Source organism: Pistacia vera, unplaced genomic scaffold (genome assembly GCF_008641045.1).
Source record: "Pistacia vera cultivar Batoury unplaced genomic scaffold, PisVer_v2 Contig352, whole genome shotgun sequence".
In the NCBI taxonomy this organism is placed as follows: domain Eukaryota; kingdom Viridiplantae; phylum Streptophyta; class Magnoliopsida; order Sapindales; family Anacardiaceae; genus Pistacia; species Pistacia vera.
The window spans coordinates 58358-77858 of NW_022196171.1; the positions used below are offsets into that span (position 1 = coordinate 58358).

A 19501-nucleotide genomic window follows, 5' to 3' on the forward strand; every position below is an offset into this window, starting at 1 on the left:
ATCTATTTGACAGCCTTAAAAATCATGTATTTAATTTAGTTCAATTCAAAAGTTAATCAAATCAATTTATCCACCCTAATTAACCTCAAACAACCCAATTCTATATTAAACTATATTTTCATTATTTTCACACAACTTTACCTAATCCATTTCCTTGTTATCATTTATAGAATTTAATTTTCAAAAGAATAATAATGAATTGACTTTACCCGTCTCCACTTTCAAATAGCCCAATCTATATTAAAATATGTTTGTATTATTCTGAGTTTATTTCATTCACCCCTAAACAATGCTTAACACAAAAATGCCTCAACGATTATCAAAACAATTTATTAATTTAATGCTTTGCTCGAAACAATCATGTTGCAAAGTTGCAAATTTCAAATGGTAGCTACAAACCACAAAGATTTGATAGTCTTGAAACTGTGGCTGTCACCTAAAGTGGGTAAAAATGTACCCACCTTTCAAACATTTCATAGGTTTCCCTTCCCTTCCACTCAGTTGGAGAGTGACCTGATCCCTATACAAAATATACTCTTTAACGTTAGCCTCAATTTTCTTTCACTCCTCCGAAAAATCATGGTTAACATAAACAACCTTCTTACCTTCAGAGTTGCATAAGTCAATCGATATCCATAATTTGAGTACTTAATTGTGTACCTAAACAGAAGATTCAGTACCATAAATTATAGAGTTATTTTAATCTAAAATATAATTCAAAAAACAAAAATTCTGCATAATTATAAACTTTACCCTACAGTTTGACCACCAACAAACCATGGTCGCCAATCTTCAGCCAAAGTGATATCAAGTAAACCTATCCAATATTCTGTGTATATATGTGGAACGACCAAATCATGATCGCCACTGCACCGCAAAATAAAAGTTATAATTTTATTAATGACCCAAATTCGACAAGACAACCCTTTGAGTTGCAACTAAAGATTTTACTGGAATTTTGTATTAAAATTATCACCTGTAAAGCAAAAGTTGTAGGCCTGATTTGGTAAGATTTTTATGATAGTCAAAAGAACTATCGACATCATAATCATATGAGCCCTCAGAAAATGTAAGATTGCACCTTCGCCACTCTTTTATTGTTCCCTGTTAGCAATGAAAATCAATTTTCAGTTTGTTATTTATACATATTCTCAATCCCACTTGAATTTTGGGTTTATTTTGTATACCCTCCTGGGATTATTTAATACGAACATACTCATTTTTTTTTTTTTTTTTAAACCATTATAAAGTCTGTTATAATTATTAAATACCCCTTAGATTATTAAAAAAAATAAAAAAATAAAAACCGATCCTAAGTGGGTTTTCCATAATTATAGAAAGGTTTTTTTATAGTTTCTTAAAACTCTAGAAGTACTTGAGATTAAACGATCTTACAAGGGATGTATGAAATAAACCCCTTAAATTTTAATCAAATAAATACCTCTCGGACATGAAGAGCACGTTGAACACCTTCATCATTTGCCCATATAGTAGAGAGTAGATAACCAAAGTTCTGCAAATTAACATAAAAATTAATTAATCAGAACCAATATTATACAAATTAACAAAACCAGTAGCTCTAAAATGGAGAGAAAAAGAAAGAGAACCTTGCACCAATAATCAGTTTGTCTCAAAGATCTCCTCTTGTTTCCATCATCTAATTTGGGTGATACTGTGCTACACTTGGGAGCCAACACCATTTCCGTATTTATTTGTTCAATTAACTACAAAATTCAGATAATGCTTTTATAATTACCCAGTAAGATTTTGTGAGTTTGAGAAAATAATTAAAAGAAAATTTGATAATACCTCATCGATTACTTCAAGATACTCTAGGCATTCAGCACTCACTGTACTGGTATCCGTATAGAAGTAAGTGCCATTGCAATACTCTTTGGCATACTGTGAAACAGCCAAATATTAAATATTATGTTTAGATTTAAGTAATTGTAATTATAAAATTAATAAATAAAATTAATAGAGCTAATAAAAATTACTCACGTTAAAAATAGTCTTGGATATAAGTCCAAGCTTATGGGCTAATATTGTTTGATAACTTTGTTCTTCTTTACCATTCATACGGGGTGATCCACTTACAATCCCCTGTTTCATTCACATAGAATTAGAAATTTTATAAGCAACCAAACAGGCTAAACAACCAAGTGTTGATCATTACCACTAGATTTATTGTTGGCACAAGTCCGGCATTATTACCTGCAACGCCATGAATAATTAGGTAAATTAAACAAACAAAAGAATGAAATTACTTGATTCATTAGTAGGGAAATTACCATCCAATATATGATTTGCGATAATGGGAGCAAGTACACCAGAATATGAATCCGTAGCAACAAAAAATCGGTTTTTGATAAATTGGGGATGCTCATTTAACCACTGCAATATTGAATTAAAAAATTACACAAAACTCTATATATATATGCATAAAAGTTAAGTTCATTTTAAATAACATCACCTCTCTTATAAAAATATAAGATTGATTTGCTGACTGTAAGTCTGAGATCTCGTAATCTGCTGGGTTTGTTGAATAGGAGTAACCAGAGCCAATTGGTGCATCTACAAATATTATACTCGCACTCTACAATTTTATCATTATCATACAGATTTAATTAATATCAATCCCTCACATCATACCACACTTATCAAGTTATAGATTTTGCACCTTGGTCCATGTGTGTGGGTATAAATGCAACGTTGGCAAACCTCCAGTGTAATCAGTTTCATTAAACTGTAGTGGACCTAAAAATATATTTTGACATGAGTAACATTGCATTAATTTATAAGATTAAACAATTGACAAGAAGAGGGGAGGTTTTGGAATGTAACACTTGTATCCTTATAATTGACAAACTGTTTGTGAAAATTAACGGTCATAAGGGTAAAATAGTCAACATAATAATAAATACAAGTTATTTATTTCCTAAGGGGGCGTTTGGTTGGGGTTATGTAGGATTACTGGGGGTTAAGTTATCTTATATTACTTGATTACCATGTTTAGTTGTCAAGTAATATAAGATGCTAGTAATATTTGAATACCAATAGTGGTTACTATTGGTAATATTAGAGGTAATCTGATTACCTCCATTTTCTTAAGTATTCTACGATTATCAGGGTTATCTTTTTTTTTTACAATTTTATCCCTGATTAATAAAAGTTTTGAACAATAATGCCCTTATTTTAAAATAAATTTACATTAATATCCTATCTCAATTTTACCCTTGTTTAATTAAATCTTTGGAAAATAATACCCTTAGATTTAAATATTTAAAACAATTTACAGACCACCACTGCCACCAAGCCACTACCACCACTACCACCCATCCACCACCGCCAACACCGGGCCAACCACCATGGACCGCAGTCGAAGTCCCTAAAAAAGAATGAGATTCGGTGGGAGGCTTCAATATGGCCGTTTTCGGCTTTCTGACCAAAATAGATCTGGCCATTTCTGGCCAGATTTGGCCTGATATGGCCATTTTCGGACATCAATATGGCCAGAAACAGCCATATCAGAGTCTCTTGATCACGGTGAGCTACTCACGGGGACTTTCGGAGACTTTCGACGGTGGTTTGCAGTGGCGGCAGGCAGCGGTAGGAGGTGTGGGTGATTTTGTCATAAATTAAAGTTTTATTTAAGTGAGGGTGTTTTAGCTAAATCTAAAATATTGGGGGTTAAAGGAAATTATTTAAAAATTAATAATAAAATTAATATTATATTAATATTTAAAAATGGGAAAATTTAGTAATTTAAATAACATACCCACCAATTCATTACCCATAACCAAACATATTAATATAACATACCTACTAACTAATCAAACACATTTTTCTAAAGATTCCCAGTAATCTTCAAGGTAATCTATCTTTTTAGTTATCCAACATTTCCAGTAATCTAACATTCTTCCAACCAAACGCCCCCTAAATGTCTTATTAAAATGTCAAAGTTTAATGTTTCTTAACCACCTAATATGTTTAATATTTTAATAATTTGAGAAATATTAATATAAACCTTTTTTCCTTTTTATTGTAGGATTGTAGGATAATATAAAAAAAAAAAAAAAAGAGGACATATTCATCATTGTAACCTAGATTATGTGTTAGAATTAATATTTTGCATACATCCGTCAATTATAAGTATTCTATTCCTAAACCTGTGGATCTCTTTTTCTTTCACTAAACATCAAAGGTGTCTATGTGAAATCTCAAGAAGAGACGGTAAAATGAGAAAGATACCAGTTTGAAAGAGGAAACCATTCAAAGCAGCACAACCAGGGCCTCCAACTATATAATAAAGAAGAGGATCCACTTCAGGATTTCCTTACGACTTCACGAACAAGTAGAAAAGCTCTGAGCTCCCCACGCTAATATATCTGAGTAGTCATGCCCATAGCAGTTAGTTTAGTACTTCACTAATAAAATGTCATTCCGTCGTCAGTAGAAGAGAAGTATAGCAACAATAATGGCACTCACCCAGTTTCAAGACTGAACGGAAGAGTACCGGAAAATCCTGGTAGCGTCCGGACGATTTGGCCACAATCTGCATTTATAAAAAGAAAAACAAAGGAACAAACCAAACGTTTCAAGCTCCACCATTGGCTAAAATTTGAAGACATGATAATTACGACAAGCAACTTCTGTTTGCTCGAACCAATCAAATTAGTGTAAACTGATTTAAAAAGTACCGTGGGAGACAGAGACAAATGTACGAAAGTTAGGTTGAGTAGAAAATTTGAAATGAAGCTCCCAACATACGGTCTAGTTTGGAATGGGGAAAAGAATATTGGGTAAGTACAGTAAGCCCACTCAATGTTTGAATTTTCGTAATCATTTAATTATATAATATTATAATTAATTAAAAATTTATAATATAATATAATATAATTATTAATTAAATAATTATTTAATTATAAAATGATATTTTAATTAATTAAATTTATAATCATTTAATTAAATATAGTATTAATGTTTATAATAGAATGTTATAATTAATTATATAATTATTTAATTAAGTAATCGTTTGTTTATAACATAATATTATAATTAATTAAGTAATCATATAATAAATTTATAATGTAATGTTATAATTAATTAAATTTCTAATAATTTAATTAGGTATTGTGCTAATGTAGTAAATTATTAATGTTTAAAATATTAAGTAATCATTTAATTATATAATGTTATAATTAATTATGTGATCATACTATAATGTAATATTATAATTAATTAAGTAATCATATTATAAATCTTTAATGTAATATTATAATTAATTGAATTTCTAATCATTTAATTAAGTATTGTACTAATGTTTATAATGGAATGTTATAATTAATTAAGTAATCACTTGTTTATAAAGTAATGTTACAATTAATTAAGTAATCATATTATAAATTTATAATGTAATGTTATAATTAATTAAAATTTTAATTATTTAATTAAGTATTGTGCTAATGTAGTAAATTACTAATATTTATAATATAATATTATAATTAATTAAGTAATAATTTAATTATATAATGTTATAATTAATTATGTGATCATACTATAATGTAATGTTATAATGGACAAAGTGATTATACTGTATAAATATTTAATGTAACATTATAATTAATTAAATTTTTAATTATTTAATTAAGTATTGTATTAATGTTTATAATGGAATGTTATAATTAATTAAGTAATCACTTGTTTATAATGTAACTTTATAATTAATTAAGTAATTATACTATAAATCTATAATGTAATGTTATAAACTTATAATTAATTAAGTAATTATTTAACTATAATGTAATGTTATAATTGATTAAGTAATTATTTAATTAGTAATGTATTAATGTTTATCAAATTGTCATATATAATTAATTAATTACTAATTTACTACAAATATATTTAGAACTTGATAATTGAAATAAATAACTAAATATTATATTATTATTCAATCAAATATACTATTTTATTCAAAAATAATTCTTTTAATAATATTAAAACACTTTTAATTAGTCTTATTTTCAACTATACACTTAATTAATCAAAACTTTAATATTAATATATTATAATATATATAAAAGTTTTTTCTATAGTGTAGTTTATATGTAATAAGTATAATTATATATTTATTTAATTAGGTTATTGTAAAAATTTAAATTTTTTATATGTAAAATTAGTAGACCCTCAATTCTTCACATATATTTAATTTCAACCCACATTCCAAAACAGGATACCCGCTGTAGGTTCCAAGCTAAGTATCTGTTGTAGGTTATTTTTTCTAGGTTCCGGTTCCCAAAAAAAATGGAACCGGAACTTACGTGCACAATATCGATTCTGAGTATATTTTAGTTATGATTTCGGTTCTATCTGCTATCCGTACTCACCCCTAGTTTGAATGCTCATTTTTACACTATTTTTTCTTCATTACTACGTGCATGAGAATGTCTGGTTTGGTCAAAGTTGTTGAATAAGCTAAGCTATACATACATCAGCTATCCATGCAACTAACTATTTTTTCTGACACACGTGACAAATATAAATATAGTCAAAACACCACATCATATTTCTGTGTCAATTATTTCAACATTTTACTACTCTTTATTTGAAATTTAATTACTAAATACATTTGAATCCATGTCAACAAGATTTTAATATTCTTAGATAAGAAATTAATATGCAAGTGAGATTTGTTTTAATTCAAATAAATCATTAATAAGATACGAGTAACACTAATTCTTCTATTTTATAGTTAATTAATTAATTTTTTTTTTTCTAGATTATCACTCAATTCTTAATTTCCATCCAAAATGGTTATAAACTAAAAATAATAATAATACATCTACAAATAATATTTTCAAATTCTTTCGTATCAACCGATCACATAATTTATATAGATATTATGTGGTCTGTTTTTATATCTTCTTTCATTTTTATTGATTCAATGTTTTTGCATTATATAAATTTGTGTAGATGCAAAAATCTACCGTCATGAAAATAGGGTCTGATCCCGTGAGATTGAGGCCACTGACAATCCGCTGGACCTGCACATATGAAAGGACAAGCGTGAAGCTTCCGGAAAACACCGGGGTGATGTTTGCCATAGGCACTCCGACGCTTAAACCAGCGAGGCTGAAAAAGATTATTTGATAAGAATTAAGGAGATAAAGAATTACCAGGAGTCTTGGCGGAAGCAAAGACTACAGTGGAGGCATCAGGTTTTTGGGAGCAAGAACTTTAGGAGCAAATAGATAGTTTTGAGTAGTGTAGATTGACCATGGGAGATTGCATGCCTAATGAGAGGGCAAACTTCTGTTTTTATAATGAACTCAAGGGGTTGGAATCCTAGTAAGGCATTGAGTCCTTTTTTTTGGGAGATAATCCCTATCAAGAAAGAAATATGATTTATTGACCTTATCAAATTAAGTTTAATAGTTTAAATAAGATTTGGAATCTTTGTAGGACACTAAGTCCTATTTTGGGAGATAATCCATATCATGAAAGAGATATGATTTCTTGACCTCATCAGATTAAGTTTAAATAAGATTTGGAATCTTAGTAGGACACTAAATTCTATTTTGGGAGATAATCCCTAACTTGAAAGAGATATAATTTCTTGACCTTATCAGATCAAGTTTGATAGTTTGAGTAAGATTTGGAATCTTAGTAGAAGAGGAAATAAGATGTGATTCTGATTTCCTATTTATAGACTGCTGCAGGCTAATGGGCTGAAACCCAGTTTAGCTTAACTTATAAGATAGCCCAACTCATAGAGTGGGTGGTTCACAAGGTGATTTTAAGTGTAGACCCAATCAAGATTGGGTTGAGACCTTAGGTCGTGACATGTTTATTTCGTTATTGGGTCTCGTTAAACCCAAGATAATTTTTGACCCACATAGTTTTCATGTAACAGTACGTCTTCAATCTTTCCCACACTTTTAATGAAACATAAATATTTAACTCTTTGAGAAAAATATTTTTGGAAATTAAAAAATATATATATCTTTCAATTTAAGGTACTGATGACCAAATAGTAAAACTGTATGACAACCAGTCAATGACCATTGATTGGCCAGTACTGGCACGTGGATGTAGAATAATAATACCGTCTCTTTCCAGTATCTAATCTTTGCCAAACTTTGGGTAACTGTTTAAAAAATGTCTGCTCCCGACTCCCGTAGTCCAGAAATTTTACATTATGTGTCTTCTCAGGAATGTCTGAAGCTGCAAGGTCTTTTGAAATCCTTATTTAATTATTGTGATATAGAAATCCTCATTTTTCTCGTGCGTTTTTAAAACTGCTGGTTAAGTTTATCCAAACCATTTACGTCCACACAATCGACCCCTACGTTGAGTTGACTTACAGTTATCCAATATTCCTTCCCAGATTTTAATAAGAATGAAAGTTAGGAAATTCATCTTCTAATTTCCGACTCAAACACGCACAATGAAAAGGAAATTTTCGTATATGTATAAATATACACTCGCTTTACCAACGTAGACTTCATCATTTCACTTTGACATAAGATTAGCTCCTCGTTATATGAATATTGTTAGGGCAAAAAAAGATCCTTGGTCCAAATAGGAAAACGGACGCGACAATGAAGAAGAAGTCAGACCCAATCCTGATATAACCCTACCGGATTAGGCCCATTCGGTACAATGTCTAGCCGGCCCAAACCACGTGGGCACGAGCCTCCTAATCCCAGTCCATTTCCTAGGTCCATGGGTGAATTTAGAGCCCACGGCCCCCTCAAAATACTTTCCTACTCCTGATCACTTTCTTGCTGGAAGTTACTCTCCTAATCAGAATCACCTTCCTATTCGGACACTGGTAAGACAACTTACCACGACCCTAATTCTTCTAGGGTTTGCATTAGAGTCATACTAGGACTCCTACTTCTATCAGGATTGGGAGACCAGACAGTCACTATATAAGCAGAGGCCAGCCCTCTCAGAGGAAGAGATTCTACCTTCACATCGAAAGCTCTGACCTGAGAGCTTCACATCACCGCCGTAGTCACAATCCCCGACTAAACTTCCGGTAACCTTTGACTCCCTAGCCCTCACTATATTAGCCTTTCAGCCTTGCTGACTTGAGCGTCGGAGTGCCTACGGCAAACACCACCCCGGTGTTTCCCGTTCACTTCACGCGTGTTTCCTACGTGTGCAGGTACAATAGATCGCTAGTGGCCTCAACCTCGCGGGATTAGACCCCCCTTTCCGTACAGGTAGATTTTTACGTCTACAGTTTGGCGCCCACCGTGGGGCCTCTAGCGATCATTCGGCTCAACGAACCTTGCTACGTGAAGGAACATTCCATGGCTGACAATCCCGACAACGCTAACCCTGGCCTCGAGGCCAGACTAGAGGTCTTGACCTCTCTCATGCAACAAAATTCAGACAAGGTGGCCACACTGGAAGCCGAGAACAATGCGATCCGGACCGAAAACTCATCCATTAGGGCTAAAAACCAGTCTCTAAAAGAGAAGGTAGGTCAATTCTATGATCTCGAGTTCTTGCCCAACCAAGTACCTCCCAATCGGTTCCGCGCCCCTATCCCATCCATGCAACCACTCTCCACACCAGAGCATCAGCCCTCGATCTTCGGTAAAGAGCCGCGTCTGTTAAGTGTGCTGGCATTGGACAACTCCGTTTTGACTAATGGAGACAAAGATATGTCAGCAGAACACCATCTAGCCGACTCATCCCAACCTCGTAACCAAGATAATCCAGTAACGGAAAGCCACATCCACAAGACCAGCCCACTCTCCCCATCCCGCTCCACCTCCTGTCCACAACCCAAACACAAACCCCACTCGGCTCGACTCACCCTTGCGGGTTGAATGGCCAAACCAAACCAACTCCAGCACTCGGGCTCATCCACCCTGACCGACTGAGCGACTACCAGTCGACTCTACTGACCATTCATGTGGGGCGTAACAACAGAATAGTGACAATGGGAGTCATCCAGCCGGAAGGGATGAACGAAGATCCATGCTATCAAGGAATGCACGGCAGATCGATCTATCAGACTACCCCACGAGGGATGACCCAACGGGATGTGTTGAGAACGAATGCAGTAGCAAACCTAGTAAGACAGAATGACCCGGTAGTATCCCCCTCCCCTATGGAACAAGTATTGGCCAAAAGACTGGCCGACGTCGAGGCAGTGATGAGACGCATTCCAGGTATGTCGGTCCCAACCAAGAAGAGCAGACCCCACAGTTACGCTGATTCACCCTTTGTGGATGAGGTCGCCCTGGCCGACATGCCCTAGAAATTCACCATCCCCAACATGAAACCGTACGATGGTACCACCGACCCGGATGACCACATAGCCTCGTACAAGCAGCGAATGTTTACAGTCTCAATACCCCGACCGCTTAGGGAAGCCTGCATGTGCAAGAGTTTCGATTCTAGTCTATCTGGACCGGCACTCCAATGGTACACGAACTTCCTGAATGGATCCATCGACTCATTCGCCCAGCTTACTGACACCTTGTGGAGCAATTTGCTAGCAACAAGAAACTAGAGAAACTATCGGCCGACCTATACCGAATATACCAGAGAAGGGGAGAGCCATTGAGAGAATATGTCAGCAAATTCAATAGAGAAAAGATCTCTATCCCTTCCTGTAACCCTGAGACTGCTGTGGACGCTTTCAGGAAGGGCCTCCTCCCAGACGAAGAACTGTACAAAGAACTTACGAAGCTGGGTTGCACCACAATGGAAGATGCTCTGGCCCGGGCGGTTATCCAGATAAGATGGGAGGAAGATGAGATGAACAGAGCTACCCATTCTAGATACGAATCAAGGCGGAGCGACAAGAAGCGAGAGTCTAGACCGGTAGAGCACCGCTACCAACCTCCAACACGCAATATGGGCAGAGTCAGGAAGCCTTATGATCGCCAACACGTGAGAAATGATAACAGGCCGTTCGTCTCCAACCAACACAAGATACCAGAGTACAACCTCAATGTCGAGCAAACCCCGGTCGTAGCAATAATGAAATGATTGGCATCCACCGTCAGGTGGCCTGGCAAGCTCAATCCCGAGGCAAGGAGAGACATAACCAAGTGGTGCGAGTTCCACAGCGACCATGGGCACAACACCAGAGACTGTATTGCCTTGCGGCTCGAGGTTACCGTACTTTTGAAAAGGGGACATCTCCGTGATCTGCTTACTGACAAGGGGAAGAACACAATTAGCCAGAAAAGCTCCAAAGAACCGTCACCCCCTCCGCAGGAACCCACACCGAAAGGTTTCTGTTCGCTCATTTCTGGAGGATCAGAGATCAGTGGAGTAAGTTACTCATCAGCCAAATGATATGCTAGAGCCAGCCACCACCATGAAGTACAGTCCATCCATCCGGTCTCGCGATCACACTCTCATCAGGTAATTTAGTTTGAAGATGACGAATCGATCACCCTAGCCGCTCCTCATCATGACACTTTAGTCGTCTCCCTGTAGATTGCCAACATCCTAGTGAAAAGGGTGTTCGTAGATGGAGGTTCGTCAACAAACATCCTGTTCCTCGAAGCAGTCAAGGCGATGGGACTAGAAGAAGCAAACATCAACAGGCGACCAACACTGCTGGTTGGGTTCAGCTCGGAGCAGAAATACTCTATTGGAGAGATCATCCTTCCCATCTACGCCGGTGGAATAAACAAACAGACCATCTTCCTAGTGATCGACTGCCCATCTCCTTACAACGTCATTTTGGGTCACCCATGGATCCATGACATGCGGGCAGTCTCATCTACCTTCCACCAGACGATCAGGTTTCTAACCAAGTGGGGAGTACAGGAGATCAAGGGCGACCCTAAAGCTTCCAGGGACTACTACAAGAACGCCTTCGAAGGCAAAGGAAACTCTTCATAGCAATTACAGTCTCATCTAACCTCTCAAACCGAGCCTGACCAACTGACTATTGAGGAGTTGGATGAAGTGCAGATACATCCGGAGAGAAAGACACATATAGGCTCCCGCCTCGAACCCGAGACAAGAGAGAAGCTGATAGAATTTCTCAAACAGAACGAAGACTGCTTCGCCTGGTCCTACGTTGACATGATCGGAATTAATCCAGACGCAATGGTCCACCAGCTCAAGGCAGATCCGGATCACCCACCAGTCAAGTAGAGGAGGAGGAAATTCGCACTTGAGCAAAACTGGATCGTCAATAAAGAGATTAAAAAGCTCCTAAGCAACGGCATGATCAGAGAGTTCCACTACCCCGAATGGCTAGCAAACGTCATAGTCGTAAAGAAAAAGAATGGGAAGTAGAGAGTCTGCATCGACTTCACTGACTTGAACAAAGCCTGCCCCAAAGATTCTTTCCCACTCCCACATATCGACATGATGGTAAATGCGACCGTAGGGCACGAACTCCTCAATTTCATGGATGCCTTCTCGGGATATAACCAGATTCTGATGCATCCGAACGACCAAGAGAAGACAGCCTTCATCACGGAGAGGGGAACCTACTGTTACAAAGTAATACCGTTTGGACTGAAGAATGCCAGGGCTACCTACCAACGTCTGGTTAATAAAATGTTCTCTGACCACTTAGGAAAGACCATGGAGGTGTACATCGATGACATGCTCATCAAATCCCTGATTGCCGAACAACACCTTGACCACCTTAGCCAGGCATTCGCCGTTCTCCGGAAGTACAACATGAAGTTGAACCCAAACAAGTGCTCATTCGGCGTCTTGTCAGGTAAATTCTTAGGCTATATGGTTACTCAGTGAGGGATAGAAGCAAACCCCGACCAGATCAGAGCGGTCCTCAACATACCATCCTTGACTTGCATCAGAGACGTCCAGCGCCTTGCAGGATGAGTGGCCGCCCTGAGCCGCTTCATCTCCAGATCAGCTGATAAATGCCACATATTCTTCCATGCCCTCAAGAAGTCCAAGAAGTTCGACTGGAACCCTTCCTGCGAAGAAGCCTTACAACAGCTGAAGAGGTATCTGACCACACCTCCACTTCTTTCCAAACCTGTGGATGGGGAGAAGCTCTACTCTTACCTAGCGGTCTCAGAGACAACCATCTCGACAGTGCTAGTTCGAGAAGAAGAATCAAAGCAATTACCGGTCTACTATGTGAGCAAGTCACTCCTCGACGCAGAAACTCGGTACAGTCAACTGGAGAAACTGGCCCTTGCCCTCGTCCATGCATCTAAGAAGCTCAGGCCGTACTTCCAATGCCACCCCATTGCTGTAATCACCTCCTTCCCACTCAAGAAGATACTACACAAACCAGAACTATCAGGCCGACTCATGCAATGAACAGTAGAGCTTAGTGAGTTCGATATAGTCTACCAATCTCGTACCGCCGTCAAGTCCCAGGCACTGGCAGACTTCATTGCTGACTTCACACCAAGCGCCACCACCCAGGCTGAAAGAGAATTACTATGCATGAACGGCGCACCACCCTTAAAGTGGACTCTCCTAGTAGACGGATCGAGTAATGTCAATGGAAGCGAACTCGGAATAGTACTGATCACACCAGAGGGAGACATCATCCAGCGAGCAATCCAGTGTGGGTTCAAGTGCATGAATAACGAGGCCGAATATGAAGCCCTCCTAGCTGGACTTTCCTTGGCCAGAGAAATTGGAGCCAAGAGGCTAGAAGTGAAGTCGGACTCCCAACTTGTAGTCAATCAACTACAAGGCATGTATCAAGCACGTGATTCAAAAATGACATCCTATTTGAGCATGGTCAAAGAGCTACAGGCTGAATTCGAAGAGTTCTCAATCGTACAGATCCCTAGAGCTGAGAACTACTATGCCGACGCCCTCGCCAACCTTGGCTCGGCACTCCCATGTTCTTCCCAGTCATCCATTCCCCTCTTATTCATGCAGTGGCCAGCCAACTGGAAGGAATCACCACCAAACAAGTCTCCCGTAGAGGCCATGGGCGTTGAACAAGCTGACTACTGGATGACCCCGAAATAAGATACCTGGAAGACGATGAGCTCCTAGCTGACAAGAACGAAGCACGCCGACTGAAAGCGAGAGCCACCAGATTCACCATACATGAGGGCCAACTCCTCAGAAAGTCATTCTCGGGCCCTTATCTGAAATGCATAAGCCTAGAAGAAGCCTAAAGTGTTCTAGCTGAACTCCATGAAGGCGAATGCGGCAACCATGCGGGGGGGCGCAGTCTCGCACACTGAGTGATCACCGCGGGATACTACTGGCCGACCATACACACCTATTCGACCGCTTAAGTGAAGAAATGCGACAGCTGTCAAAGGTTTGCCCACATCTCACACCTCCCACTAGAACTACTCCATTCCATTCTCACACCTTGGCCATTCATGAAATGGGGAATGGACATCGTGGGAAAGCTACCTACTGCATCGAGGCAACGAGTCTTCATGTTGGCTGTGACAGACTACTTCACCAAGTGGATCGAAGCCAAAGCCTTCGCATAAGTCAGAGACCGAGAGGTAAAAGCCTTCATCTGGAAGAATGTAATCTACAGGTTTGGAATGCCAAAAGAGATTGTCACCGATAATGGGTCTCAGTTCATTAGTTCAGGCTTCAGGGATTTCTGTGACATGTGGGGAATAAAGTTGAGCTTCTCAACACCCCGCAACCCCCAGTCTAATGGTCAAGCCGAGTCATCAAACAAGACCATTATACAGACATTGAAGAAACGATTGTAGAAAGCTAAGGGCGCATGGGCAGACGAGCTACCGGGAGTCCTCTGGTCATACCAAACCACGGCTCGATCATCAACTGGTGAAACCCCCTTCTCCCTGACATACGGTTTCGAAGCAGTCATTCCAGCTGAAGTATCAATTCTGTCCACCAGGCTTCAATGGGCGGACGAGGAATCAAACAGTCACAACCTTTGCCAGAACCTAGACACTGTGGACGAGCTACGAGAACGGGTGAGCATCTGCAATGCAGTTTACTAGCAACAGGCCACCCGACATTATAACCGCAACGTGAGAATCCGTACTTTCAAGATAGGCGACTAGGTCTTCCGCAAGGTCTTCCAAAACTCTAAGGAGATCAACTCTGGTAAACTCGGTCCCACCTGGAAAGGTCCCTACAAGATAATCAAAGCAGTAGGGAAGGGCGCCTACAAACTCCAGACCCCCGAGGGCAAAGACATCAACAACAGTTGGAATGCCGTTCACCTCAAACGCTACTACTTCTAGGTGAACCTTGTCTTTTTTGAGGATTTGTTTTTCGTTTCTTTTCATTTTTAAAAAGATGGGTGGGCCTATCCACCTCCTCTTAGACAGTCGGCTTCATGGCCAAATATTTAATGAAGTATTATTCAGAAGTCTCATCTTCAAATCGACCATGGTCGACGAATTACTTACACCATCAAATCGGCCCTGCCCGATAAACGAACGAACACCTTCAAATCGGCCCTACCCGATGAACGTACGGACACCTTCAAATCGGCCCTGCCCAATGAACGTACGGACACCTTCAAATCAGCCCTACTCGATGAACGTACGGATACCTTCAAATCGGCCCTGCTCGATAAACGTACGGATACCTTCAAATCAGTCCTGCCCGATGAACGTATGGACACCTTCAAATCGGTCCTGCCCGATAAACGTAAGGACACCTTCAAATCGGCCCTGCCCGATAAATGTGCGGACACCTTCAAATTGGCCCTGCCTGATAAACATACAGACACCTTAAAATAGACCTTGCCCGATAAACGTACGGACACCTTCAAATCGGCCCTGTCTGATACATACGGACACCTTTCAAATCGACCCCGATCGATGAATTACTCACACCTTCGAATCGACCCCGCTCGACTCACGATGACACCTTCAGATCGGCCATGCCCGATCCAAGACTTGACACCTTGGGATCGGCCCCATTCGACCCAAGAACTGAACTGAAGATGCAACGTCATTCATCTAGGGGACTACACACTCGGTTGGCCAGACCAAATGAATGATTCTTACACTATTGACAAGCAAAGCACCAACCCAGCCCAACATAAGGCCTACATGCCTTAGCCATTGGGCCACGCTGAGGTAACATACACAAACATAACGCACCTACAAGAAGAGAAATAAAAGAATAGTTCATTCATCCAAGGAGACAACACTAGAAATCAGAATAGTCAAAGGTGGTATATATGGCATCAAGTGCCCCAGTTCAGAATACAAAAAATGGCACAGACGCTAGACAAAAGGGCATCGTAGGCCCCAAAATACAAAAATAAAAGAAAGCGCTAAGCATCCTCAGCACGAGCCTCATCCTCCATCACCAAATCAGTCGCCATGTCCGCACCGCTAGTGCTCAACCCCGCAGCCTGGTCGCTCACGTCCCCAACACCCGACTGCCCTGACTGACTAAAGTCAGGCGCCTGCTCCTTGTCCTGCCCCCCAGGATGACCAGTTCCTTCTTCCAACAACTCTTGTATGAGCAGAATATCTTCATCCGGATCCCAATAAGAGGTCTGCCCTTCCTTGAACTCCAGCATGAGCTCGCCTCGGGCCTTAATGATGGCGTCATCAGCAATGGAGATTCACTGCTCCCTTAGGGACTCGACCTCCGCGGTCCTCTCGACCAACTCGTGCTGTAACCTCTCGACCTCGGCCTCACTATCCCTGAGGCGCTGCTGACTTTCCTGCTCAGCCTTCTGAGACGCTGCCTCCCTCTGGCGTAAACCAGTGTTGGCCTTGGATACATCCTATATCCGCTTCTCTTGTGCCATGACAGACTTCCTCAGATGAAGACTGCTAGTGAGTACCTGCACAACAAAACTCAGCAATGAGAACAAAGTCAAAAACAGGGAAAATGAACAAGTACTGCTATACCTAAATGGCGCGGGATACACCCTAATCGGCGGCAGTAACTGCACCTATCTGGTTCAGGCGCGCCTCGTCCGCCAGGAACAAGAAAGAGTCGGCCAGCTTACTCATAGATGTCGCATCGGAATAAGTCGATGCAGTAGCCGAAATCGTGAAAGTAATAGTCTCGGCCTCCTCATCCACAACGGTAGCCTGGGACGACCCGACTCCTACTGAAGGCTGCTGGCTCGATGGCTGCTGACTGGGCGGTGTCGCCAATACGTCCTTAACCCTCACGTCCGCCATAGCCAACGACTCCCTCCTCCTCTTCTCTCAACGCCTGGCGATGGACTCGTTCGCACTTAGGACGCTCAACTTCTTCATAAGTGACTCTGCAAGTGCAAACTCTCCAAAAGTTAGTGGGTTTAGCCCGGACTCACCAAAAATTAGCTGATTGCAGTATCAACTTAGGAGAACGTCCCAAGTCTGCTTCAGCGAGGGGAAGGGAGTACCTCTCTGTATCGCCTCTACTCCAGCCCAAAGAATGCTGGTCCTCAAGTTGGACTCCGCTAGCACTACCCGCCAATCCCTTTGCTCCAATGGGATAGCTAACACTCTTTGAGTCTCTACGTCCAAGCCGTCTCTGCTTTACCCGGCCCGATTGAACTCAAGCTCTGCAAACAAAAAACACAATCAAGATTTAGTAATCAAAAGAACGAAAGAAACAAGTTCTCACCAGTAGCTCGCCCGGGCCCCTCTCTCCGAAAATGGCCTAACCCCTTAGGAAGAAGTAGCGGTCTTTCCAGTTCTTATCACTGGACTGCAGGTCGGTCACCAGGTGAGACCGGTTGTGCCTCAAGTTCAGCAAATATCAGCCCTTCTCCTTATCGTTCTCCTTCAGAAAGTACGAGTATAGCAGCTCGTGTAACCCGAACACAACTTGGTGCCAAACACACAGATCTTCCAGGGCCATCAGCAGTCTCCAAGCGTTCGACATAAGCTGGGAAGGGGCAATCATGAAGTGGTTCAACACCTCCCAGACGAGGCGAGGCACAGGTAACCTCAACCCGTCATGAAACCACTTCTCATAAACACAGACCCAGCCCTCAGCTTCCCAATCAACACGCTCATACGACCGCGGGGTCCAGATATCGACCGAACTAGGAATATGATACAATGTACGGATACGCCACACGTCACTATCCTTCAGCACGGGCGGATAATCCCTGGTCAGAATCCCACTACCCTGCCAGCCCCTCCGGAGTCTTCCCCACTCCTCCCATGCCTGCCCGAGCCACTCGGCCCAGCTTGACTCGTCCCTGGAGCGGCTACACTAACTCCAGTTGGTATGCCCATCGGGACGCTCCTTTCAGGCAGCATCACAATAGTCGGGGCATACTCATACTCATCCCCAACATCCACCACATCTCGACTCGAATCTGCTGAGGTATCATCTGACATTTCGGATCACTCGCCCATCCCAACCGACCGACTCGTTCCTTATTATGGAATTCCCAACTGAAAGAACCACTTAAAAGTATCAACCTAGTTATCGGTCGCCCTTCAACACCGTCTGACGTCCCGGAAAATCAGCCTCTTCAATCTTAGTCGACCCGTCCTATCGAGAGATATGGAACCCTAGACAGTCAGTCGCCCCACCTAACCGACCAACCAAAGGAAGAGGCTCGCTACCAGTCGACCTGTCCGACAACGAGATCGCCCCTACCCTTGGTCGACCCCTCCAACCGACCGACCCTGGAACCAGGTTCAGTAGAGCACTAATTCGCTCGCCCCAGACGACCGACCCACCTCCAAGCTCAAACCTAGTTACCTACTCACCCTGCTCACCAATCCACCAACCTAAAAACTCCCACTCGCCCTGGATGACCGATTGCCTATTCAGTCCACGCCACACGCCTCCTCACCACTCGGTCAGACATACCGACCGAACCAAACAATGCCTAAGTCGACTTCGACTTCTAGATTCTACCCAAAATATCCAGAGAAACAACAAAAAAACCAGCCAGCTTGCCGAAAAACCACCAGGAATACCAAAATTCACGCCTATTCTAAAAATCGGTACTCCAAACTCCTCAGAACAAGTCAAAAATATCCAAAACTTAAAAACTTCACCCTATGCTTCCAAAACAAACGCAAAGAAGAAACAAAAAGATGCCTTAAAGGAAGAAGGTTTACTGTGAAAAAGCCGGAGTCTACCGAGAGAAGCTGCCGACGCAAAAATGAAACCGAAAACGAAGAAGAAAAAATCTTTTGCTGAAGAAAAACAGAGGAAAACTGCAAATGGGAGACGAACGGCCTGTTCACTCGTTTTTAAAAGAAAAACTGATAGGTTAAAACGCGTGGCAGCCCACGATTGGCTATGAGTCAAAGCGCCTTTTCGTTTTCCCGCCTCGAAAACCAGGATTGGATATCTATCGAACACGTGGCAAGCATCCACGGTACCTAGGAATCTACATGATCAGCTCCGATCACCCTACCTCCCCGACCAAGCCGGCCCGCGATCGCCAGATTAGGACCTGACAGCAGCCCACGAGAAAGCCCCCCGAGCGACCGAATTGCCTGGGAACGGCCGGCCCGATCTTTGAAGATAAAAAGGTATGGGCACGACCCATTCGTCCTTCCAGAGCGGACGAACCAACATCCAATTGCTAAAGCTCGCATATTTCTTTCTTCGATCGCTCGAACACCCCGAC

General features: G+C 40.9%; 2 protein-coding genes across 2 annotated transcripts; one reads left to right on the top strand and one right to left on the bottom strand.

Moving 5' to 3' along the window:
- Positions 1-236: 236 nt before the first annotated feature.
- LOC116139572 (serine carboxypeptidase-like 13) lies at positions 237-4632 on the bottom strand. Its single transcript, XM_031425244.1, is given in 14 exon segments — positions 237-520; positions 606-660; positions 754-867; positions 977-1104; positions 1442-1513; positions 1608-1724; positions 1810-1902; positions 2002-2103; positions 2177-2214; positions 2292-2394; positions 2474-2596; positions 2681-2757; positions 4252-4388; positions 4489-4632. Coding segments are annotated over 14 exon segments (1386 nt in total). The 5' UTR covers position 4632; the 3' UTR covers positions 237-436.
- A 7728-nt stretch (positions 4633-12360) lies between these two features.
- Positions 12361-13962, top strand: LOC116139573. The gene is made up of 3 exons (XM_031425245.1): positions 12361-12721; positions 13298-13764; positions 13870-13962. Exons 1-3 carry the CDS (start codon positions 12361-12363, stop codon positions 13960-13962), a joined length of 921 nt encoding a protein of 306 aa, XP_031281105.1.
- The last annotated feature ends 5539 nt before the right edge of the window (positions 13963-19501 follow it).

Coding starts and splice junctions, on each gene's coding strand:
- LOC116139573 (XM_031425245.1), top strand. CDS start 12,361: ATGGTAAATGCGACCGTAGGGCACGAACTCCTCAATTTCATGGATGCC. Junction 12,722..13,297: donor CTCATTCGGCGTCTTGTCAG/GTAAATTCTTAG, acceptor TGCAATGAACAG/TAGAGCTTAGTGAGTTCGAT. Junction 13,765..13,869: donor AATTCGAAGAGTTCTCAATC/GTACAGATCCCT, acceptor TTATTCATGCAG/TGGCCAGCCAACTGGAAGGA.